General features: G+C 45.3%; 1 protein-coding gene across 6 annotated transcripts in view; it reads right to left on the bottom strand.

The window, feature by feature from the left end:
- LOC123343923 (zinc finger protein 239-like) overlaps positions 1-25,872 on the bottom strand; it is a 45,177-nt gene that overhangs the window by 13,524 nt on the left and 5,781 nt on the right. The window contains exons 1-4 of one of the 6 annotated variants that reach the window (XM_044979493.1): positions 14,246-14,447; positions 12,901-12,970; positions 12,715-12,822; positions 3,252-5,370 (exon numbers count right to left, since the gene is read on the bottom strand). In XM_044979493.1, the coding sequence (XP_044835428.1) occupies positions 4,175-5,370; positions 12,715-12,799 (1,281 nt within the window). In that variant the 5' untranslated portion in view covers positions 12,800-12,822; positions 12,901-12,970; positions 14,246-14,447 and the 3' untranslated portion in view covers positions 3,252-4,174. The other 5 variants (XM_044979492.1, XM_044979498.1, XM_044979497.1 and 2 more) reach the window with 5 other exon arrangements.

Here is a 25,872-nt window from a genome sequence, read left to right as displayed (position 1 = left end):
CACAGAGGCTGCTTGGGGTGTATTTCAGCTCTCAAAGTCAGGTGGCTTAAGTTTTGGACTTCACCCACCACACCACCAAGCAGATGATGTGGTAGCAGCAGCAGATCCTCCAGCAGCAACAGCTTCAGTGGTGGGAAGTAGGACAAGGATGATGAAGAAGGGGGTAATACCAAGCAACTGCTACTATAAGAGCAGTTCCTGGGGCAGTTTCACATGGTACAGTGCTGTTTCTGGGCTTGGGAAAACAGCATTGATTGGTGGGAAAGGATTGCTCTGCAGACCTAGGAAGACAAACAGCGACAAGAGAATTTCAGGATGACAAAGGTGATATTTTTTCAAATATGCGTTGAATTAGCTCCAGAGCTGCAGTGGGAGTGTACCAACCTGCAGTACCCCAACCTGCAGTGCCCCATATCATAATGGGTTGTGAGCAAGCTGCTTGCTTGTAAACAGAGAGACTCTCCTTCCTCCTGTCAGTACACCCCATTACAGTCCACCCCCGCCCCCCGTCCAGAAGTGCTGCAGGAGTGGAAGGAAATTGCGAGTTATACTGGGAAGAATGTTCATGCAGCTATCCTTCATAACCAGCAATTTCTCAGTCTCAGATTTTGCTTTATCTCTCCTGCAGACATGATGAAAGTGCAGAGAAAAATGGAGAGGGTTTTGCACTTATTGACTGAAGCATTCACTGTTTCCAGTCTTTCTTTTTGCACATCTGTGAAAAGCCGTTAAGAGTGTTGCTATCGCTAAGGGAGCTGTAGTCTTAGTGCCTGTATGACTATGCAATGCCCACGTCTACTTCACGTAAACTGAGAATACTAAATGAACTTCTTTTCCTGTAACCACTGTCTCAAACAGTTGAATTTCCCAGATTTTTTCATTATCACGTTTTCATTATTAAACTATGCTGTGGGAGAGGAGGGGAGGTGGGGTAGAGGTTGTGGCTGCACTATGCTGCTGGCTGCCATTTTGAGCAAACAAACAGGGTTGGGGAGTGGGGTAGAGGGTGGTTCACTGGGCAGACAGGGGCAGGAAGGGAAAGAAAAATAGGTAGATGAGTATGTGCCCTCCGTGGCATGGGCTTGCAAACATGTGGCCACTGTGTTTGTTTTATACCCTCAGTCCCTGTGCTTGGAAAACACAAGTCCAGGCTTGTCTGGGTGCATTGCTGAGGCTCCTGGCAAGGTTGAGCAATTCCCCTGCTGTGGCCTCATGCAGGTGAGTCATTGCATTGTAGCTCCCTTGCTGGACAATGGTTGTTGATGGGTTAATTGACACCGCACTCACGTGTTGGCTACTTTCCTTGCTGTTGCCTCTGGGGAACTAGTGTCTGGCTGATTCCCCAACATACAGCAAGTATTAGTGACCACCATACAACATAATTCTCATAACTTCATATGCATTAATGATATACACATATGGATAGAGAAACGACTTTCAGCAGATCATAACCTTTCCCCTGATACATATAAAGCATGCCTTGTAAGGTAAGATCACGATTATATAAAAATGAGGACTATAGGAGTTCCAGGATGCTCCCCCAAGGTATAGAATGTCTAACCTTGGTTTTAGTGTAAATACCCGAGCTGTTTGCTCAGCATTGGTAGGCATCCAGTTGTAACCCTTTGCAGACATCTTCTTAGCCACAGCCACAAAAGATCTTTATTCCAGTGACTTGCCCCGAGATTGCTGCACCAACACTTCTCCCCAGATGGCTAGGAGATCTAGGGTCTCAGCACTCCACGAGGCATGTTGCAAGGTTTCTGGAATAGCACTGCAGCAGTGCTGCTATAGTCAATCCAGGAGCAAATGGGAAACTTCTGGGTCTGTGCCAGTTTTCAAATGCAGGAAGGGACATCTGGTCAACTTGACCCCAGAGCAGTGGAGGGCACACAGGTAAACAAACAGGTCAGTACTGGACACCTGCAAAGCAGTATGGGATAGAAGTTGGAGGACTGCTAATACAGTGCATCGCAGCATTGCATGTAGACAAACAATGGACCTAACTAACTCGATTTGCATCAAACAATACACTTTGAAAGAGAATTCCAGAGCTTGTGATAAATGTGGCATTCATGCGTTGTGAAGAATTGCGTTATGTATATGCAGACATTTTCACGCTGGACTAACTTGAGTTATTGAGGACTAACCCCCCCATTTAGACACCTCCTTAAGGGTTTATACTGCCACCCATCATGCTAGTATCTAAGCACCTTCTATGGGAAATCAATAGCATTAGTCCCTAATGGCCTTTATGGAGTCTGTCACTACTCCTTTTCAGAATGAAAATAAGCTTAGAGTGTTTTTTTTTAATTAACACATTTTAGATTGATTGGTTTCAGGTTTTGGTTTTTTGTTTTGATATTCCTGGGAGGGATGCCAGATGGGAGGGGGTGAATGCATTTTTTTGGGTAGAAGAAGGTGGCAATGCCATTTGCTCCTGTTCAGACCAAGTGGATGAGGTTAGTATAAAAAAAACCCTAAAATGATTTGTCTAATGATTTTAACACAAGTGTCAAGACTTTTTCTCCAATAATCTCAGTTGTTTGCCGATCTGTACAGACAAGTGGGTGACTGTAATCAGAGCCCAGCTGTTGAGATGCAACTTGGGGGTCTTTGAGATAGAAAATGGGCTAGCTGAGTATCAAGGAAAGAGGATGTAGAACTCTTGACGCAGCAGGAAAATAGGGTATTTGAAAAAGTACCAGAAAATTGGGGCAGGAGCTAGGCATCCAATGGAAACCACAAGCCTGGGGTGGAGTCTGGCCAGAATGTCTTAAAGGAGCTCTTATTTAAAGAAAAGTTTGCTGAACTCTTAAATATAAGTGGAAACCACAGAGAGAAGATTGGTGCTGAAGACACTATCAGGTTCTCCCTGTGGAGAACACCTTCTCAGGAAGGAGCCATCCCAGCTGGAAGGCTTTATCTACTTTAAGGAAATTTGCCCTGTTGTCACTACATAGTTGGTACTGGATTGAACTGCCCTGATGACAGCCCATAGTATGCTGTGCAACATGTCTATATCCAGTGGTGGCACTGGTGTAACTACATTAATTACACTGATGAAATTTCTTTAATGCAGTCAGAGCCTGAATAATCTCTTGAGCTCACATGTACCCCTGATTCTTGATCACAAGCATTCATGAATGGGCTGGACACAGAAATAAGTGATTTCCACTGGGTGGAGCTGTGGATCTTTTTGACATACTACTTGACAGTGAGAGTTTCCAGGAAACTGGAGGAGACACAGATCATTTTAAACAACTTTTTATTGGAACTTTAAAAAAAATAAAGATAATGTTTTTTGAAACTAGAATTAAACTCATACCTTTGAAAACCATATTTCAAACACTCACACACACACAAACAGAAACACACAACCATAATCCCTGCACTCACAAAAAGAATCCTCAAAGCTCATAACTTCAAGAAAAATTCTTGTCAGTAACAAGGGCTACAGAATCCCAGAGAAGGAAGCTGGTTTCTTACATTGTAAACAATTCGGGGCAGGAATTGTGCAAACCTTGTTGTGCACCACCTAGTATAATACAGCCCCAATTCCTGATGAGGCCTCTGGGCACTACTTTAATAAAGTCATTAATAGTAAAATCCTCCTGTAAGAGTGATTATCATTATTATTGTCTCTGTTTTACAGATGGGGGGAACGAAGGCACAGTGAGGTGAAGTGAGCTGCCCAGAGTTACCAACCAAGTCTGTGACAGAATTGAGAATAGAACCCAAGAGTGCTGACTTTCCACCTCCTCTATCTGCTAGAAGATGCTCCATTTATTTCCCACTATAAGTTCTCTGAGGCTCTCCCTGTGCTCATTTTTTCATTCCTCTTAAATATATTAAAAATGACTAAAATGATTTCCCCTTAATTACACTACCTACTCCTCTTCCATCACCCAAATAACCCACCCCCCAACACCTCCTGGTCCCTTCCTTTGGCTCCCACCACGCATTCCTCTCAACACCCCAGGGCCTTACATGACTCTCCTTCGAGCACCAATGCTGCCTCTTTTTCTAACTCGACCACCAACACTCCATCCTCAGCAAGGCATTTTTCATTCACTATGAACAGGGAAGAACCCTGTGATCCCAAAGTGGAAACACAACTGGGAGACCCTGGAAGGATATCGGATACGAAACTTTCTCCGCTTTCAGACCACTCTTAGGGCTCCCCCCCGATGTGGATTCTCTGATGTCGAATAAGGGCAGAGCTCACAGTGAAGCCTTTCCCACAGTTGGCACATCCATAGGGTTTCTCCCCAGTGTGGATTCGGCGATGCTGGATAAGATGCGCGCTCTGACGGAAGCTTTCCCCACACTCGGTGCATTCATAGGGTCTCTCTCCTGTGTGGATTCTCTGATGTCGAAGAAGGGCTGATCTCCAAAGGAAGCTTTTCCCACAGTCAGCACATTCGTAGGGCCTTTCCCCTGTGTGGAATCGCCGGTGCTGAATGAGGTGTGAGCTCACTGTGAAGCTTTTCCCACATTCGGCACATTCATAAGGTCTTTCCCCCATGTGGAATCTCCGATGCTGAATGAGGGCAGAGCTCACAGTGAAGCTCTTCCCACACTCAGCACACTCATAGGGCCTCTCGCCTGTGTGGACTCTCTGATGTTTCATAAGCTCTGAGCTCTGACTGAAAGTTTTCCTGCACTCGGCACATTCATAAGGTTTCTCTCCAGTGTGGGTTCGCTGATGACGAGTAAGGGCTGAGCTCACACTGAAAGTCTTCCCACAGTCACCACATTCGTAGGGTCTCTCTCCTGTGTGGATTCTCTGATGCTGGATTAGCTGCCAGTTCCCACTAAAGCTCTTGCCACACTCGGCACATTTATAGGGTTTTTCTCCTGTGTGGATTATCTGATGGCGAATGAGTTTTGAGCTCATACTGAAGCTTTTCCCACATTCAGCACATTCATAGGGTCTCTCCCCTGTGTGGATTCTCTGATGCTGAATAAGGTGTGAGCGTTGCCGGAAATTTTCCCCACACTCGGCACATCCAAAGGGTTTCTCTCCAGTGTGGATTCTCTGATGCTGTCTGAGGTTTGAGCTCACCCTGAAGCTTTTCCCACAGTCATCACACATTACTGATTTCCTCCTCATACGATTTCCCTCTTGGACAATGTCTGGCAGTTTCCTGAAAGCTCTTTCACATGCAGTTGATTTACTTTGTCTCTTCCCTGGAGGAGTTCGCAGATGCCTTTCCAATCTGCGTTGACCCTCACAGGCTTTGCCCTGCTCAAGTCTCTGGGAAATATTCCTTTGGGGTATTCGTGATAACTTGCCTTGTGGTTCCGTTGACTCAAGACCTTCCTGGTGCAGATTCTCCTCCTCATTCTCACTCACAATCCCATCACCTAGTCAATAAAATGAGAATCCAGAGATGAGTCACAGGAGAGAAAGGAAACCTTAGAACAAGGACTCATCTTGAAAATCTTATTTACATATGAACATATGATACCTGCACTTGTTACATGTGACAGGGTATGTCTACACTTCGAGCCTGGGGGTGTGATTCCCAGCTTGTGGAGCCATATTCATACCAGTTCTCATCTAAGTTAGCATACTAAAAACAGAATACAGCCCCAGCAGTGCAAGCAGCAGGATGGGCTGCCACTAGCCACTCTGAGTGCATGTTTATGGTCTTGGACAGACAAGCACGCCAGGTGGCTCCCTCCAGTCACTTATCCTACCATGGCTACATTTTATTTTTTGTTTAAATAAATGTCTATATATAGGGTATACTCCTGGTTAGTAAAAAGTACCAAATTTAGTGTAAAGGCTGTATTTGGTTGAAAAGCACTATGTTTTTAATAGTTATACCAACCACAAGATTTAACATTTCCTTAGGAAAGCAACTAAAAAGTACAAATGCAAACAAAATTAAAATTAACTATTTAAATCAAGGTTTCCTGCTTGCTTATTTAACACATGATTTAAATCAGAGATTTAAATGACTTTGAAAAGCCCTGGCTGGGATGATTTAGCCGGGGGTTGGTCCTGCTGTGAGCAAGGGGTTGGACTGGATGACCTCCTGACGTCTCTTCCAATGATTTAACTCAATCCAGCCGGTGCTGCATATTCATCAGTTTGGGTTGGCTAGCTGGGGTTTGCCAGAGGTCTTCGGCTGGTTTTAATATGCCTTTGTTAATGGGCATTTCTAGACAGAGGGTATCAAATAATTTGTGGGCCTTCCTGTTGAACCACTGAAGTCTCAATCTCCAGTGTCTCAGTGATTCTGACTAGCAGATCCTGAAAAGCTTTAAAGACATCTGAGGCCAGTAATCGTGCTGAAGATGCTGCTGCCTCAGGAGAGGAAGTTAAGAGGTCCACTGTAGAGGCTGGAACTAGAGGCTGCTGATCATGGTCTTCCTTATCCATGTATTCTTCTATCTGTTCCCTAGCAACTGAAGAAGGTGTAGGTAGGCACATCGCAGTGTGAGGAGTCAAAATGGAAGCAGCAGGGGAGCACGATCTTCACTGTTGCATAGATGAATGAGAGGGGCAAGTTTTGGAGCAGGGTGAATAAAAATGAACAGATTTTTTGAAAAAATGTTTTTTTGGGAAAAATCCTATCTAAAGAGAGTTTTAATTAAGATACATTATAGCTCAAAGATATCTCATCATGGAACAGGGATTATAAATTCTAATTCTATAGTATGAGACAATATAGTCATGTAATGTTTGAGAAAAGTTTTGTAAATGAGTTCCAGTAGTTCATGGATTAGGGACCTAATCTTATGGGGTTCCAGGGGCTTCTGTACAGATTTATTTAAATTAATCTTTCTACAGTACAGACCTGTTTACGCGCGGATGTTGGGAGTCAAGCTGTCACGACCGCGTGTTAATGGATTGCGGGTTAAGAGGGCCATGCTGAAATATCTTAAGATATCTATATACACACATGTATAATTATCTAGGATTACATACGTATTCACAATGTCCCAAATACTGCAGGCCTATCTGTTAACTGCGCTTTGCAAGAATATGAATTCAAATGTGTAATCTAACAAAAACATTATTACTACTACACAGGGGTGAAAGTAACTCAGGACAAGGTTTCCGGTACGGGGTGGGGGCAGCTCTGGCCCCCGGAAGGGGAGGGGCCTCGGGTGGAAGGGGCGGGGCTAGGGTCAGCACCCCCCAGCCAACCCTTCCAGGCCGCCTGGGATTCCCATGGTGATTTAAAAGGCCCGGGGCTCCAGATGCCGCTGCTGTTGTAGCGGCATCCAGAGCCTTGGGCCCTTTTAAATCGCCGGCCCTGGGGCAGCTGCTCCCTTTGCCCATTCCCGTCAGCGGCCAAGGGCGGGGCAAAAGGGGTAGAGACCGTAAAGCGCTGCAGGGTCCTTTGCCACGGCAGGACTTCAATGTTGCAAGTTCCCCCCCTTCCCCCGTCAGCAGCCCAGCGCTGCTGTGGCAAAGGACCATTCTTAAAGCGCTTAATGTCCCTGCCCTTTTTGCCCCTCCCATCGGCGGCCCTGCTGGTAAGGTCTCTACCAGCAGGGCTACTGACGGCAGGGTGGGGTAGGGGCAGCAACGTTAAAGCTCTGCCGTGGCAGCACTTTAAGTATGGTCCTTTGCCGCGGCAGCACTTTGAGGATCCTTAAAGCGCTGCTGCAGCAAAGGGCCATCCTTAAAGTGCTGCTGCGGCAGCGCTTTTAACTTTGCTGCCCCTTTCTCCTCCCCCCCCGTTGGTGGTAAAGACGTACAACACGTTTCCGCTCTGCACTTCCTGTCGATTTCTAGGTCAGTGAGTTAGTGAGCAAATCTGTAGCGCTACATAGCTAGTTCCTGTACCGCATGTTAATGAGTCTTGCGTGTTAAATAGGTAGCACTGGTAGGCATGGCGCTACCACGCGTTAAGCAGATTCGCGCGTAAATGGGTCTGTACTGTATCTACACAATGGAACTCAGTGCTCCGTCTAGAAGATACCATCAGAGATGCTTAGTTTTGCAGTTCTCAAACTGTGGATTTGTGTCTCCAGAGATAACATGCTTGTTAACACCAAAAATGTTTTTATATAAATCAATAAATAATACATAGAGGTGAGAAATAACAGACCTCAACCCTACTGTCCCTCTGCAAATCTGTGTACACAGACTCATTCCCGCACCTCTCTCTAAAAGTGCAAAGTTTCAAAAAGTTCAATGTATAGAAGATTGTTGGGGGCAGAACAGATCTGGACAAGAAGAAGAAGTCTGGAGATAAATGTGAGACGGGAGGGACAGGCAGTAGAACCAAAAGTGAAACTGTTTGAGCAGCATATTCCAGAAGTCTTGAGCTCTTTCTGAGTGTAGCCTTCATTGATTTGAGATCTACCATAACATTCTCTCACTAGAAGGGAAAACGTCTAATAGCAGCAGGCCATAAAAGAGACCCAATCTGGGACTATTTTAATGAAGTTCCTCTACCTTTGGGTAAGACAGGCATGTGTGCAAAATGCAAACAGTGCAACAAAGAAATGCAAGGCCTGATTGCCCGAATGAAACAACATCATGAGAACCGTTCCTTCTCAGGAGGAAGCTGTGTTGAAAATGATGAAAGGAACATGTCTGAACATGAAGGATCTTCAGGTTGGTAAACGTTATTTCATACTTCATTCTTAAGGACTGCCTGTCTTCCTTCTGGACTATTCTTGAATTCTCATGTTTGAACAAAAAATATAGTTGTTACTCTATGGTACTATCATTTTAGATGCAGTTGTGATAAAAAATAAATAGCTGAAATAGGCAGATCTTCCTTTTACAATTTCACCTTTAAAGGAGATCTGAGTGTCAGTGAATGCAATGAGTAAAATGAGCAGTATGGTAATAATAATTAAATAACTGCATTGACTTATTTTGTTTAGGAGAATCCATCCTCAACATACAGGATTCGGAAGACTATCCACCTTCAAGATCATCATTTTCTACAGTTTCAGAGTTATCTGCCAATGATAGTGTTTCAGTCACATCATGTATGTCACATAGCCACAGTATATCACCTGTAGCAAAAAGAAAAAAATATCTCCATCATCCAGAAACAACCAGAGATAAGTTTGTGATAAGAACCAGCAGATTACAAAAAGAGGTAATTGATGAAAAAACTGCCCAGTTTGTTTATGCAACGAACTCTCCTTTCCATATGATTGAGAACCCACACTTCATTAACATGGTTCAGTCATTAAGACCAGGATACAGTCCACCCAACAGAGCAGATGTCGCAGGCAAATTGTTGGATAAAACGTATGAAAGAGAAATTGAGCAGTGTGCAAAAAGTCTAGAGGGTAAAATTGTTAACCTGAGTCTTGATGGGTGGAGCAATGTCCACAATGATCCTGTTGTATGTGCTTGTGTGACAACTGAAGAAGGGAATGTCTTCCTTACAGAAACAATTGATATATCAGGAAATGCACGCACAGCAGAATACTTACAAGAAGTAGCAGTATAAGCTATAACAAACTGTGAAAAAAAAATGTCTAGTATGCAAATTGGTCACAGACAATGCTGCAAATGTATCCAAGATGAGAAGAAATTTAGAAGAGCGTCCCAAGCTAACAACATACGGTTGCAGTGCTCATTTGATGCACCTCCTAGCCAAAGACTTCAGTGTTCCAGAAATAAAGGCTAATGTTGTTGAAATTGCAAAATACTTCCATAACAACCATTTTGCAGCAGCTGCTCTGAAAAAAGTGGGAGGAACCAAGCTAACTCTCCCCCAAGACGTGCGATGAAACTCAGTAGTGGATTGTTTTGAGCACTATATCAAGAACTGGCCTAATCTGATGACAGTTTGTGAAAAAATTGTGAAAAAAATAGATGGCACTGTCACAGCCAAAGTTCTCAACATTGGGCTTAAGAGAAATGTTGAACACATGCTGAATACCCTGAAGCCTATTTCTGTAGCCTTCAACAAATGCAGGGAAATAGCTGTTTTATTGCTGATGCTGTTGAAATTTGGAAGGAACTGAGTGAGATCTTAAAAGAGAAATATTCAATGACAGAGTTAAATTACACGCATTAAAAAAACAAATGGAACAAGCATTATCTCCAGCTCATTTTCTTGCAAATATTCTCAATACTCGGTATCAGGGTCAAACCTGAACTGCTGAAGAAAAGGAGTTGGCTATGACATGGACATCTAGCAATCATCCCTCCATAATGCCAACTATAATAAACTTCAGAGCTAAGGGTGAAACTTTCAAGAAATATATGTTTGCTGATGATGTTTTAAAGAAAGTCACACCAGTGAACTGGTGGAAGTCACTTAAGCACTTGGATTCAGAGACCGTTGAAGTGATAATCTCACTTTTAACAGCAGTAGATTCTTCTGCCGCTGTAGAAAGAACATTTTCTTCCTTTGGACTAATTCATTCCAAACTGAGAAATCATGTGGGACCTGAAAAAGCACGAAAGCTTGTTTTTCTTTTCCAGATTAAAACAAACAGGAAAATGAAGGTGAAGACAACTGATTTAGCTGCAGAAGCCATTATTTTAAGTTTCTCATGTTGACCTGGCTAACAGTCGATTTAATTTTTGTGTTTTTTTTTAAATATTTCATTTAACTATTTTAGTTTAAAACAATTTTAACAAAAACAAACCTGATTTTAAAAAACTTGAATGTTTAGCTAAATTAAAAAATTCATATGCTTGTTTTGTTAAAATAGTATATGTTATAATAATAATTGGAGATACACCTATCTCCTAGAACTGGAAGGGACTGAAAGTCCAGCCCCCTGCCTTCACTAGCAGGACCAAGTACTGATTTTTGCCCCAGATCCCTAAATGGCCCCCTGAAGTATTGAACTCACAACCCGAGGTTTAACAGGCCAATGCTCAAACCACTGAGCTATTCCAGAATACATTAATGTTGTTGTTTTAGTTAAATAAAACAATTTAAATGTCTGTCTGGTGATGTTCTCCTCCTAATACAGCATGGCAAGAAATGCCTCCAAATATTAATGATTAACCTGTTGAATTGGGGATATTTATGAAGTCATTGGGAGGTGAACTATCTGCTTCAATTACCTTTGGTAAATGAAACAACCAAACAATCATTCATTTTCTGATATAGCTGTAAAACTAATCTGAAAAGTTTTCAAAATAAATCACTTTAAAATGTATAGTGTGTACCTTCTAAAAATGAAACCTACATCTAACTCTGAGTTGTGAAGATTATGTATTAAGGTAATAACAACCAACAAGAATGCACTTTTATGTAGAAATCCATGATTAAATCAAGTCTTCCCGACTAGTGATTTAAATCAAATCCACCCTGCTTTGGAGGGAGGGCTTCAATATCTAAATTGTTGCCAAGAGGGAATATTAAAAGGAAAAAACGGATAGGGTTGAGTATGCCAAGGTGAGGGCCAAGCAGAATGTGAAGAGTGAGATGGGGCCCTAGGATGAGGAGCCATACGTTGAGAAGGTGACCCATCACCTAACCCAGTTGCACAGGGAGAAGAAACTGGGGATGGTTTCTAGCTAGAGGAGGGAGAAAAAGCATGGTCAAGAGAGGAGAAGGAATATGCTATAAGTAGTGATCTTGATGATGACAGAAGCTACCAGTGATATGGTGATTGCAGCCAACAGGATGTCTGCTGGCACCGTGATTGACTCAACCACTAGTGCTTGTTCTGGTACCAAGGGCTTCAGTGTCTAGTAAGACTGCCTTGTTTTGGACTCTGACATCAGGGTTAATTTGACTTTGCTTGGTACTGAGCATGCAGGCATTCGTGCCTCACTAGTCCCTGCTGTAGGAGATGGCTTAATGTTTGGCTCCTGGGAGGAGGCAGAAGGGATATGACTCTTCTTAGGCCTGTTAGATTTTTCCTTTTGCGGGGAGGCAGATAGGTGCCGGAAGTCTTTTGACTGATGCTCTGACCTGCCTTGCCATAGTGTGGAGGAGGCAGGGTTGGTCTTTGACACTCCCAGTGGTGCCAAGTGTGGATTAGGAATCCAGGGATGGCCCAACACCTAAGACCAGTATTGATACTGGTCTTAGGTGTTGGGTCTCCACTCACAGGAGCACTGGCTGGATATGATTTCAAGGCTGCAGGTCCTTTTTTAGTGTCAGAGGTGCATTCTTCTGAATGAGATGTTCCGCTCCTTGACTGTTCCAGGAGAAACAGCTTCAGATGAGTATCGCTCAACTGACAGGTTCTCGAAGAGAAGGGCTAGCAGATCAAACACCTATCAGGCACACGGTTCTCACACAAACAAAATAAGCAACAGCAGTGGCCATCAGCCAGGGGAATAAGTTCACTACAAGATGGACAAGACTTAAAGCCCAAGGGCTTTGAATCCCCTATTCAAGGTGGTAGTGACAAAGACACAAAGAAAGAGATAACAAAGAAACCTTTTTTTAATTAACAAAAAGAACTAATCAATTATTAAGAGTTGGAGAGAAAAAATGATGCATGGTAGAAGGCGGACACCACCGAGTTCAATCTTGCTCCCAAGGGCAGTAAGAGGGAAGTCGGGAACAGCTGTGGCCACTCTGCCCTTTATGAACTCAGATGAAGGACACAAGGATATGCAGGGTGCAGGGGCAGCCCCAATGGACTGGTGAAAGATTCTGATCTTACACACATGAGGCACATGTACAAAGACTCAAAGACCGGTTACAACAGTGGTCTGAGTTAGACAAGACAAAGTGGTGGGAACTCACAACAGGGCTGAGGGAATTCCAGATTTTCATTACGCTCACTGACTATTCTCACCTGTGCCATTTGGTATCGCTGTTTCCTCGTAGCCCTGGAGAGAGGGGATCAACGGCTCTTCCTTCTGTTCCATGCGGGAGATCATCTCCAGTTTGATAATTGGAAATCCTGCTCAAGGGAGGAGAAATGGGCAAGATCAGGACTCTCTTTACCAGGGGACATTTCAGTTGCATGGAAGGGAAATACCTTGTGCTAAAGTCAGATGTGTGCTAGGACGTGTGTTGTGTCCCCAGTAGGAGAGTCAGCTCTTCATAAACTGGGGGATTTAGAAAGAGAACAATATTAAGCGACTTGCAGAGATCTTACTGGCAGAGACCAGGGACCATCAGAAAACAGAACAAGCCTGGGGTGTGGAGGGGACAGTGACTCTGTGTGTGTGAGTAACCAGACAGGTCAATGTCACAGTTCTCTCCCCCTAGGAAGGCCTGAGCAGAAGGAGATGTGGCATCTCTGACCCTCCTTCCCAAAGGGAGGAAATAGAAGGTGACAATCTTTCCCCACTGGCACAGACATTTGCTGTGTGTAGCGGTTCCCTTGCTGGGCTGCTGCAGGGCAGAAGCAGTCACCTGTCACTGTCTGCTCCCACTCACCTGTCCTGAAGAGCTGCCTCTCCCTCTTAATTAAAGCATTGCTACCCCAAGTGTTCAAATATCATGTAATTTTTAAAAACAAATTTATTTGCCTTCTGATTTTTGAGCCTTTAGAGGTCATGTTTTAAATGATAACAGATTCTCACATAATCACAAAGCTGGAGCTTTAAGAGAAACACCAATTATCACAAGAGTTGGCAACACTGGGTTAATGTCTCCCTCCTGCCTTCCTCAATTTACTGCTTCCTCATCCTTTTCCTGATATCTCCATTAACAGTTCCCTGCGCCAGCTCCCCTGCAGTCGTTTCACTTCCCCCAGCTCCCTGGGGAGATGGGGCAGAGTAACACATGGATGTTGTTCAGATCAGGGCAACTGGGGAGATTTTTATAAAGGGTTTCAGTCCATTTTGAAGCTGACGTCCCCTCAGGCTCTTCTGCACAGATACCACTTGCTTGGTCCCTCTGCTACCCTGCAGACCCTGCATCTTCCACAGCACTAAATGAACCAAGACATTTGTGTAACCTCCCTTTAACAGAGCCTGAACAAAACCCTGCAAGAGAGCAGACTAACAGGCTACACTTTGGGTGGTTTCCCTGACAGTGTCTGGGAGGGCAGCCTTTCAGTCTGCCTCCTTTTAGATTAATCCTTCTCGATGATACAGTACCAGCCCTGGGCAGCCCTTCTCTTGGAGTTTATCGCCCCCTTTTCTTATGTTCCCTTTCCCTCTCTTTCCTTCTACCCCCTTCCCTCTCCGGCTGGGGGACTTGGTTAGCGCTCCATTTCCGGGTGTACTTGCTGTCCTGGAACTGGGTCAGCCCCTGTGAGCGCTAAGGGGATGTCAGCAAAGCCAGCCGGCCTGGGACTCGCAGACACGCCGGGAGCGGCGATGGGCAGCAGGGGGGTGTTTTTACAGACGCACGTTACCCGAGATCTCAGTTACCTTTAGTCTCCGGCTCAGGACTTGGCGTTTGGCGCGTCTAGTCCCAGGCTGGGACCAGAGGCCGCGGAGAGCCGACGGCCGGGACCAGCTGGGGGCCCCGCGAAGAAAGCAGCAGCAGGAGCCGGAGCCAGCCCTTGTCACGTGACATGGCTAAGGCATCACAGACACTGGTTCTCCCCTGCTGAGCACGGGGCTGTCATGTGACCGTGCTAACCAATCACAGAGAGGGACATTGCTCCCAGGGAGGAAGAAGGGGGCCGGGACTGCTATAGAACAAACACGCTGTAACTTGCGCTTGTGACGCTCCCGTTACTTGTAACTAACAAGCGAGCCCATGGGAGCAGCTAAGGAGCACAGGGAGGAGAAGCCCTGGGTGGCCATTGAGCAGGGAACATACATGCACTAGTAATATCCATAGTTAAACCATGGGATTCTCTTGCAAAGAAATTAAAGCCCTTTCAATAGTCTCTGTTACCAACATACAAAAACGAGACTTTCTGTACCGAAGACGGGGGAAGCTGGTATTTATATATTCAGTGACGCATTCCACATGAAACCTTATTTCCGTGAGAGGGGAGAAATAAAACAGCCAAGAACTGCAGGATACTCAACATTTACAAATCTAGGACTACAGCACTCAGAAAAGAGCAAAGAAGCATTAGATAGGGATGCTTTAGTAAAGATAATTCAATTGTTCCAGAGAAGAGTATCAAAGAAGCTGGGTCTTAAAGCTTTGAATAATTTTGATACTGTAATGTTAGTTGTGACACATTTCTTATTAGGAAGGACAATGGGAGCATCAGACTGAATCGATTCCGTCCTCCAACCCTGCTCCAGCCCTTACTCCCATTTTACTGACCCCTCCTAGCTCCAGGTACAGTATCTCACCCTCCTTGGTGACCATGGGACCAACACTGCTGAGCCGACAACATTGTTTGGGGAGATACGTCATACCAGGAAGGTCAGACCCATCACATTGTTCCCTCTAACCCCGCTCCAGGCCTTAACCCCATTTTACTGACTGCTGGTAAGATAACAGGCTGTAGTCAGATGAGCACAGAGAAGTGCGCACATCCTGCATTACCACCAGGTGATTTTATCAATGTGCCAGCTTGCTCACTGTCTCTCCACATGGTTCAAGCTACATTTACCTCCTCCAGATCATCCCTCTCCTCACTCACCACAAATAATCTGTGCTGGGGATGTCAAGGACTATGAGGCTTGATTCAGGGCAACATGCCTCCTCCTATGCCATCAAGGCAAGCAGTTAAAATAGGCCCTCTGCTAAGCATCTGGAAAGACCCTGCTTACCCCCCAATTTCAACCTCTGACTGCCCCAGGAACTCCTCCCCACCTGCACTGATTTCAAAAAGAAGAAAAGCCATTCCTCCTGCGGTGAGTTCCCTCCCCACCCCCCAGCTCTCGCACTGCTATTGTCTGCCCCCTCCCAGTCTCTTGATGAGGATGAAGAAAGGGGTACCTGATTTCCCTTCCTTGTTTCATACAATTCATTCCCATATTGTAATTTCCTGCCCACATTTCCATTCTCTCTAGGCTCCTTTGGATTATTTCTCTGTCATCAACAGTCCTTCCAACCCCACTTATCTAGTCCAGGAATGAAATCTCACTTTCTCTCCAAGAGATCCTGGAGAAATTCCCTGGTCAGAATGGTTTTGTTTCTCTCCTATTTAGATGACATGTATGAGTCTATTTTAAAATGCCAGACTAAGATGATTTAACTATTAACTTTAGATTGTAAACAAGAGTCAGCTGTTTTGTCCAGTGATGTCAGTTGTTTGCCGACCTGTGCAAAGACAAGTAGACTGATGTGCAATCAGAGACCAGCTGTTGAAATTCAGTGGTCCCATCTACATAGCCAGAGCCTCCAAGGTGCAACTTTGACACAGAAAATGGGCCAGTGGATACCAGGGAAACACACCAGGGAATTGAGTATTCCAAAAAGTACCCAAAAATTGGGACAGAAGATGGATAGCTGATGAATACCAGAAGCCTGGGAGGGAGTCTGGCCAGAACCTCTGAAAGGAGCTCCGGCTCTTCTGTTTAAATAAAAACAGTTAATTAAATTCCTAAAGAGAAATGGAATCAACAGAGGGGAGACAGGTGCAGATGTTGCTGCCAGGGAGGAGACAATTTGTGCCCCAGCTGGAAGAGTTCATATGTCCAGGCTCTCAGGAAGTAGCCTTTCCAGCTCTAATGCCCTATCTACATTAAGGAAAGTCATACATGTATCCCTACATTAGTGTTACCAAACTGAGCTACCCAATCAAAGCCTCACTTTGTGCCATTCAGCATGTCTGCATCAGGGGTTGGCATCGGTGTACATTCATTATACTGGTGCAAATTTCCTTCAAGTAGCCAGGGTCTGAGCAAGCTGTTTAGTGCACACATACTCCTGATTCCTGACGGTGGAGAGAGAAATTAGTATGGGGGAAATTTGTCACCTCGGGAATCTTTGTTGCAACCATCTCAGGTACTGAAAACATTTCCAGGAAACTGGAGGACACAAAGGAGTTTTTAAAACAAGTTTTTATTAGGAATTTTAATAAAGGTTAAAGCTAGAATTAAACTCTGATGCTCTCTGAAGCCACATTTTCAGAAAGTTCACCTCAGCCTAGAGAAAAAGGAAAAGAAGTCTAGTCCCAATCTCAAAGCTCCAAGAAAAATCTCAGTAATAAGGAAGCTGAGACCCACCTTACTGTAGGCCTGGCCTAACATGAGTAATTAGACATTAGTGAGGTCTTATTTTTGGCAAGACAGGATTAGGGAGGTAATGAATTAGCAGGCTGGAAACAGAATGTCTGTACTAGCAAAGATAAGGGGGAACACCCCTAGGAACCATTCAATAATGTTCTAATTGCTTTAAAATATAAAATTAAGTCAATATATTCTAATAATAACACTTGTAGTATTTAAAAAAAATACATGCTATACAAAGTAAAAGCAGCCTTAAGTAATATAAAGCAAAACAACAACAACAACAACAAACCACTTGTCCTCTTATTACCAGAAAAAAATTAAACATGTAGTACAAAAAGGTAACACCAGTTAGTGCAAAAAAAACCCAAAAAAACCCCAAGAGTCCAATACCATAAAATTAAATGCAAAAGCACTGCAACCCATACAGTGTAAAAAAAAAAAAGTTTGTTTTCCTTCTTTCATGCTGCTTCCAGAAGCAACTGCATGCCCACTCTTTGGCTCTTACCCGTAGGGGCAGCCAGGGGGCTCCGCTCCGCACACTGCCACTGGCCCAAGCGCCGCCCCCAAAGCTCCTATTGGCTGGGAACCATGGCCAATGGGAGCTGCAGGGGCAACGCCTACAGACAGGGCAGTGCGCGGCAGAGCAGGCTGGCTGCGCCTCTGTGTAGGAGCCAGAGAGGGGACATGCCGCTGTTTCAGAGAGCTGCTTGAGTTAAGCGCCGACAAGAGCCTGCACCCCTGAGCCACCCCCAAGCCCTGATCCCCCTCCCATCCTCCAAACCCCTCGATCCTAGCCTGGAGAACCCTCCTGCACCCCAAACCCCTCATCCCCAGCCCCACCCCAGAGCCTGCACCCCCAGCCAGAGCCCTTGTCTCCTCCCACAGGTGCACCAACCCCCTGCCTCACCCCCCCCCCGCCCTCTGAACTCCTCGGTCCCAGCCCAGAGCACCCTCCTACACCCCAAACCCCTCATCCTCAGCCCCGCACCCCCAGCCAGAGCCCTCACTCCCCTGAACCCCCCTCCACCCCCAGCCCGGAGCCCCCTCCCACACCCTGAACTCTTTATTTCTGACCCCACCCTGGAGCCCGCACCCCCAGCCAGAGCCCTCACCCCTTCCCGCACCCCAACCCCAATTTTGTGAGCATTGATGGCCTGCCATACAATTTCTATACTCAGATGTGGCCCTCAGACCAAAAAGTTTGCCCATCCCTGCAGGGCTGGCTTTATGACCCGCGGGGCCCGATTGGAATACTTGGCGGCAGTCCGGAGCTTCGGTGGCATTTTGGCGGCGGGGGGTCCGCTCCAGGTCTTCCGCGGCACCGAAGGACTCCCCACTGTCGAAATGCCGCCGAAGACCCCCGGAACAGAGCCCCCTTAGGCGCGGGTGCGGGGCCCTCTTCAGCGCGGGGCCCAATTCCGGGGAATCGGTGGAATCGGCGTAAAGCCGGGCCTGCACCCCTGCTGTACAGGGATTGGTTCCTACAAAGTAACCAAGCCAATCTCAAAACATGTAATGCAACGTATAGTAAATGTAATGTAATGTGTAATTGTATATAAAAGAGGTTTGATGTGTAACTTTAAATGTGTGGTACATCCTATAGTCACTCCATATGCTTGAGTCTAATGAACTCAGCATAGGTTTGCTGTACTGCAAGTATGAAAACCTAAGTAACAAGACTGAGGTCAAACTAAGTTTAAAAAAAAAAAAACAAGCAAAAAAGGTCTCAACCCTCTCCCTCCCCCCAACACCTATAAACAAAGAGAAGAGAATCCTAGAAAAAGAATCTAGTTTCTTAGACTATATAAATTCCTCTGGGCAGGGACAATTCTATTCCTTTTTGTGCAGAATTTAATGTGGCACCAATTCTTATGACTCTGTGAGTCTATATTAAATAGTATGTGAGGTGAGTGATTCTTATCCCAGTTTTACAAATGCGAAAACAAAGGCATGGAGAAGTGGAGTGAGTTACCTAAGGTCGTAGAACAAGTAAGTGGCAGAGCTGGGAAAGAATCTTTGCACCCCACTCTGCCCTCCAGAAGACCCTCCCTACTGGAGCCAGGAGTAGGTTTCATTCCATCCCACAGCAGTAAGCCATGCAGTCCCTATAAAGTCCCCACTTGACTGTGAAATTCACACTATAACTTGTCTGAAGCTCACCCTGTGCACAGAGAAATGGGTAACTTTACCTTTCCTCCTAAATTTATTTATTAATACCCTGTCAAAGTGACTTCCACCTAATTACACTACTAGGTCCCCCTCCCTCCCCAAATGATCCACCCCCTCCAGCATCTCCTGGTTCCTCCTCTGGCTCCCACCACACATTCCTCTATATGACTTATCTCACTGCACCAACCTTTCCTCTTTGTCTAACTACACTCCATCCTCAACAATCCACTTCTCATTCTCTATGAAAAGGTCAGAGCCTTACAGGCCCAAAGAAACACACTTGGCTTCTATCCGTTGGGAGGGATATCTGACACAAAGCCTTCCCCATTCTCATCCCAGTCTCAGAGATTCCTTCCCATGTGGATTCTCTGATGCTGAACAAGGTGCGAGCTCTGACTGAAGCTTTTCCCACACCCGGCACATTCATAGGGTCTCTCCCCTGTGTGAATTCTGCTATGTTTGATAAGTGCTGAGCTCCAACTAAAGCTCTTTCCACACTCAGCACATTCATATGGTCTCTCCCCTGTGTGGATCCTCTGATGTTTCATAAGGTCTGAGCTCTGACTGAAGCTTTTCCCACAATCGGCACACTCATAGGGGCGCTCTCCCGTGTGGATTCTCTGATGTTGAATAAGATGAGAGCTCACACAGAAGCTCTTCCCACAGTCAGTGCATTCGTAGGGCCTCTCTCCTGTGTGAATTCTCTGATGTTTCATAAGGTCTGAGCTCTGACTGAAGCTTTTCCCACACATGGTGCATTCATAAGGTTTCTCGCCAGTGTGGGTTCGCTGATGACGAGTAAGGGCTGAGCTCACACTAAAGCTCTTCCCACAGTCACCACATTCATAAGGTTTCTCACCTGTGTGGACTCTCTCATGCTGGATAAGCTGTGAGTTCCCACTAAAGCTCTTCCCACAATCGGCACATTTATAGGGTTTTTCTCCAGTGTGGATTATCTGATGACGAATAAGGTTTGAGCTCACAGTGAAGCTTTTCCCACACTCGGTACATTCATAAGGTCTCTCCCCCGTGTGCTTTGTCTGATGCTGAATAAGGTGCGAGCGCTGCCGGAAGCTTTCCCCACACTCGGCACATCCAAAGGGTTTCTCTCCAGTGTGGATTCTCTGATGCTGTCTGAGGTTTGAGCTCACCCTGAAGCTTTTCCCACAGTCATCACATATTGCTGATCTCCCCATAGTGGGGTTTCCCAGCTGGTCAATGTCTGGCAATTTCCCGAAACCTCTTTCACAAGCAGTTGATTTACCTTGTCTCTTCTCTGCAGCAGTTGTCTGACGCTTTTCTGATTTGTGCTGACCCTCACAAGCTTTGCTTTGCTTAGGACTCTGGGAAATATTCCTTTGGGGTATTCCTGATAATGTGCCACATGGTTCCATTAACTCAGGACCTTCCTGGTAGGCATACTCCTCATTCTCACTCATAATCCCATCACCTGGTGCATTGAAATGAGAATCCAGAGATGAGTCATTGGAGAGAAAGGACACCTTAGGAAGGGAATCTGAAAGGGATACAACTTGAAAATCTTATTTCCATATGAACATATGATACCTACCATCGTTACAGGTGACCCCTAATTGCTGCTGCTGCTCTCAGACTCACTGAAAACAGCCTTCTAAACAAACAATAGAGCAAAAACATGCCAGCAACAAATTTTAGAGGACATTTAAAAAAAATCATAGCAGACATTTAAAGAGAGATATTTACTTATTTATATTAGTCAATACAAATAATCAAGTTGATTCTGTCCCTTGAAATCCAGTGAAAGGTATCACCTTACCCACCACGTCTCTCTAATGGTTCCTAACATTCTGTTAGCTTTTTTGGCTTCTGCTACACATTGAGTGGATGTTTTTGGCCATCAACAAGGTTAGGCTTGATATTAGACAAATGTATCTAACCCTCAGCGGAACGAAATTCTGGAACAGCCTTCCAAGGGGAGTAGTGGGGACCAAAAAAAAAATCCTAATTTGTTTCAAGACTGAGCTTGATAAATTTATGCAGGGGATGGTATGAAGAGGTTGCCTGCAATGGCATATGGCCAATCTGCAACTGCAATTAGTAAATATTTCAAACCAGTGAAGGTGGGACACTAGATGGGGAGGGTTCTGAATTACTACAGTGAATTCTTTACCAAGTATCTGGCTGATGGGTCTTGCCCACATACTCAGAGTTTAACTAATCACCATATTTGGGGTTGAAAAGGAATTTACCCCCAGGTCAGACTGGCAGAGACCTGGGGATTTTTTGCTTTTGCCTGCAGTGTGGGACCTGGGTCACTTGTTGGCCTGAACTAAAGAAAATGGCAGATTCTCTGTAACTTGAGGACTTCAGTAACTCAGCCAGAGGTTATGGGCTATTACAAGAGTGGGGCATGAGGTTCTGCAGCCTGTGATGTGCAGGAAGTCAGACTAGATTATCACGATGGCCCTTCTGGTCTTAAAGTCTGAGTCTAAGTCCTGATGCAGAAAGCTATCTAGTTCAAAATCCTCTGTGTAGAAGATGCTGATCTCCCATCCTTTCTGCACATCAGTCTCAGCGAGGATCTAATTTGTTTGCTACTGTCAATATAGAAAGAGAGAACTCATAGCACATCTAATGTGTGGAGTCTCTCTTCGTCTTCATGGCTATGAGGCTTTGGAAAGAATATCAGAAGATGAATCATTTGATTAAGCTGAAAGTCTGATACCACTTTATTTAGGAATTTGGGGTAAAGTCTTAAAGAAACTTTATCTTTATAAAAGACCCCACCATCAGACACTGTAGCTCTTCCACTCTGACATGATCACTACCAAGAAGGCTGTCTTTTTAGACATAAGAGAAAAAGAGCAGGAGGCCAGTGGCAAAAATACCATGACGAGGGCCCAGGGAGGAGTGGGTTCATGAACGGGAGGATAAATCCTAATTAGTTCCTTCAGAAATCTCCCAACCATGGAATGTGAGAAAACCAAATGTTCTTAATTGGGAGAGTGGATTGCTGAGTTGTATGCTAAATGAACTTTTACTGAGCTTATCAAGAGGTCCAACTCCTTCAATTGCAGTGGGTATTCCTGCATTTTAGATGGTGAGAGAGAGTATCTAGCGGCCAGATGGAAAATCTCTTCCACTTTGCAAGATAGGTTTCCACCAGGACAACTATTCCGCTGCTGATAAGAATGTTTTGAACTTCTTGAGAACAGGCTCTTTCCCCTGGGTTCAGCCACCCAACTCCCTTGCTGTGAGGTGGAGACTGTGAGGGTGGGGTGGAGAACTTTAGTCATGGTTCAGTGTTAGTGGGACCTGAACAATGGTAGCGCCATTGGAGGCTGTATCGAGAGAATCTGGAGGTCTGACAGCCAGTGCTGTCTCAGGCATGCTGGGACTATAGGACTCAGCCTGGCCCGTGCCTTCCTCAGCTTCTTGAAGAAACTGGGTAGCAGTAGGACTGGGGAGAATGCATAGAGAGGCTCAAATCCCCAAGGAAGCAGAAACACACCCCTGACTGAGCCATGACTCAGACTTGCCCTGGCACAAAAACAGTGACATTTTCTGTTTTGTCTTGCTGTGAACAGATTGGCAGGGAGGCTGACAGGAGATGCAGAAATCTTACTAGCAGGGACTAGTATAACCCCAGGGGCCGGAAGGGACTGTGACTATGCCATAGCCTGCTCCCCCAAGCCCTCTGCACTCCTTGGGAATCCCAATGCTCTTGTTGTCCCCGTTATAGTCAAGGGGGTGGAGTTTCCAGGGACGGGCTGACTCGAGATGTTCATATGTGAGCAGCTACTGGGCCCAAATTTCCCGCTGATTGAGGAAATGTTTTTTACAGGGTGTACCCGCAGGGATTACCCACCCCTTCCCATTACCAGGCTTAAGCTGTCTGTAAATGGGAGGTCTACAAAGTTGATGGTGACCGTGACAAAAGAATTGTCAGACCCAATGGTGCTGGGCTGCTAATGGGGCCTGGTAACTGGCCTGCTACAAGAGGCAAACCAGTCATGCCAAGATGCTAACTTGCCTGGGGGAGAGGGACAGGGTGGATGTACTGCTGGGAAAGATCTTTCCCTGAACTCTGTGGCCCTACTACTCTGACCCAGAAAACAAGTGAAGAGCATCACCTTGCCTGGAAACAAGCTCTACTGACACGTTAGGGCCCAGGGAGATGGGCCAAAAAAATCTGCTGCCAACTAATATGACTCTGACAAGAAGGGTTTCTACAGGTATGTTAGCAACAAGAAGGTGGTCAGGGAAAGAGTGGGACCCTTACTGAATGGGGGAGGCAACATAGTGACAGACGATGTGGAAAAAGCTCATGTACTCAATGCTTTTTTTGTTTCGGTCTTCACAGACAAGGTCAGCTCCTAGATTGCTGCACTGGGCAACACAGTATGGGGAGAAGGTGAACAGCCCTCAGTGGTGAAAGAACAAGTTAAGGACTATTTAGAAAAGCTGGACATACACAAGTCCGTGGGTCCAGATCTAATGCATCCAACAGTGCTGAGGGAGTTGGCTGATGTGATTGCAGAGCCATTGGCCATTATCTTTGAAAATTTGTGGCGATCAGGGGAGGTCCCAGACGATGGGAAAAAGGCAACTATAGTGCCCATATTTAAAAAATGGAAGAAAGAGAACCTGGGGAACTACAGACCGGTCAGCCTCACCTCAGTCCCCGGCAAAATCATGGAGCAGGTCCTCAAGGAATCCATTTTGAAGCACTTGGAGGAGAGGAAAGTGATCAAGAACAATCAGCATGGGTTCACCAAGGGCAAGTCATGCCTGATCAACCTGATTGCCTTCTATGATGAGATAACTGGCTCTGTGGATATGGGGAAAGTGGTGGATGTGATATATCTTGACTTTAGCAAAGCTTTTGATATGGTCTCCCACAGTATTCTTGCCAGCAAGTATGGATTGGATGAATGGACTCTAAGGTGGATAGAAAGCTGGCTAGATTGTCAGGCTCAACAGGTAGTGATCAACGGCTCGATGTCTAGTTGGCAGCTGGTATCAAGCGGAGTGCCTAGGGGTCGGTCCTGGGGCTGGTTTTGTTCAACATCTTTATTAATGAATTGCACCCTCAGCAAGTTTGCAGATGACCGTGACAAAAGAACCGTCATACCCAATGGGAGCAGTGAACAGTGGAGAGGCTAACAGAGGGAGTTTTACTGGGATCTGGCCGAGAGGAGGTATGCTAAACACTGGGGGGCTGTGTTGGTGAGTATCTGAGTGTCTGTTGCGGGGACAGTTTATCAGTTTGACTGTGTGCTTGATTGTTTTAAAAGTGTGAATTGGGAGTGCTTCGTTCCAGGTGGGCCTTGAGTGGGCCTGTTATAAAAAGCCAGTCAGCTGCAAACTAGAGGAGAGGCTAACAGAGGGAGTTTGACTGGGAGTTTGCCTGGGGAGATCCCACTGAGGCTTTCAACTTGCAGGCTCCAACAGCTGAGGAAGCTCTTAGAAGGAAGGTAATATGGATGGTGAGCAATCAGCTGCTGTGACCTGCACAGGATGTGCCATGTTTGTCTTTCTTCCACAGGACAGAAGCAACTTTGTACAAAGTGCAACCTGGTCTCCATATTGGAAGAGAAGGTTCAAGGTCTGGAAAAACAAGTATCAACCCTGCATTGCATAAGAAAAAATGAAGATTTCCTGGACAGACATCAGGATATGCTGTACCCGTAGAAGCAAGGAGTTGCAAAGTGAATGGTGCAGCCCAATTGTTCTAGTTCCCAAATCAGACAACAGCGTTCATGTTTGTGTTGATGTTAGAACTGTTAATATACAATGATGGGGTCTAAATTAGCTATTACCACTCAAGAAAGAGATCTTGGAGTCATTGTGGATAGTTCTCTGAAAACATTCACTCAATGTGCAATGGCAGTCAAAAAAGCGAACAGAATGTTGGGGATCATTAAGAAAGGCATAGATAATAAGACAGAGAATATCATATTGCCTCCATATGAATCTATGGTACGCCCACATCTTGAATACTGCATGCAGATGTGGTCATCCCATCTCAAAAAAGATATATTGGAATTGGAAAAGGTTCAGAAAAGGGCAACAAAAATGATTAGGGGTATTGAACGGCTTCTGTATGAGCAGATATTAAGAAGACTGGACTTTTCAGTTTGGAAAAGAGATGACTGGGGGGGATATGATAAAATCTATAAAATTATTACTGGTGTGGAGAAAGTAAATCAGGAAGTGTTATTTACTCCTTCTCATAACACAAGAACTAGGGGTCACCAAATGAAATTAATAGGCAGCAGGTTTAAAACAAACAAAAGGAAGAATTTCTTCATACAATGCACAGTCAACCTGTGGAACTCCTTGACAGAGGATGTTGTGAAGGCCAAGACTGTAACAGGGTTCAAAAAAGAACTAGATAAGTTCATGGAGGATAGGTCCATCAATGGCTATTAGGGATAGTGTCCCTAGCCTCTGTTTGCCAGAAGCTGGGAATGGGCAACAGGGGATGGATCACTTGATGATTACCTGTTCTCTTCATTCCCTCTGAAGCACCTGGCATTGGCCAAAATCAGAAGACAGGATACTGGGCTACATGGACCATTGGTCTGACCCAGTGTGACTGTTCTTATGTTCTAATGCCATGTCAAAGTTCAGCTCAAATCCCAGGCTGGAGTAGATGAGTTGCTGGGTGAGGCCCAGTTTATGACCACATTCAACCATACTAAAGCTACTGGCACATTCCTCTGGCACCAGAATCCAAAGAAAATCTGACCTTTGCT

The sequence above is a fragment of the Mauremys mutica genome, chromosome 11 (assembly GCF_020497125.1).
Source record: "Mauremys mutica isolate MM-2020 ecotype Southern chromosome 11, ASM2049712v1, whole genome shotgun sequence".
Lineage (NCBI taxonomy): Eukaryota > Metazoa > Chordata > Testudines > Geoemydidae > Mauremys > Mauremys mutica.
The sequence above is the reverse complement of the archived record's forward strand: the minus strand, read 5'-3'. Positions and strand labels throughout refer to the sequence as shown.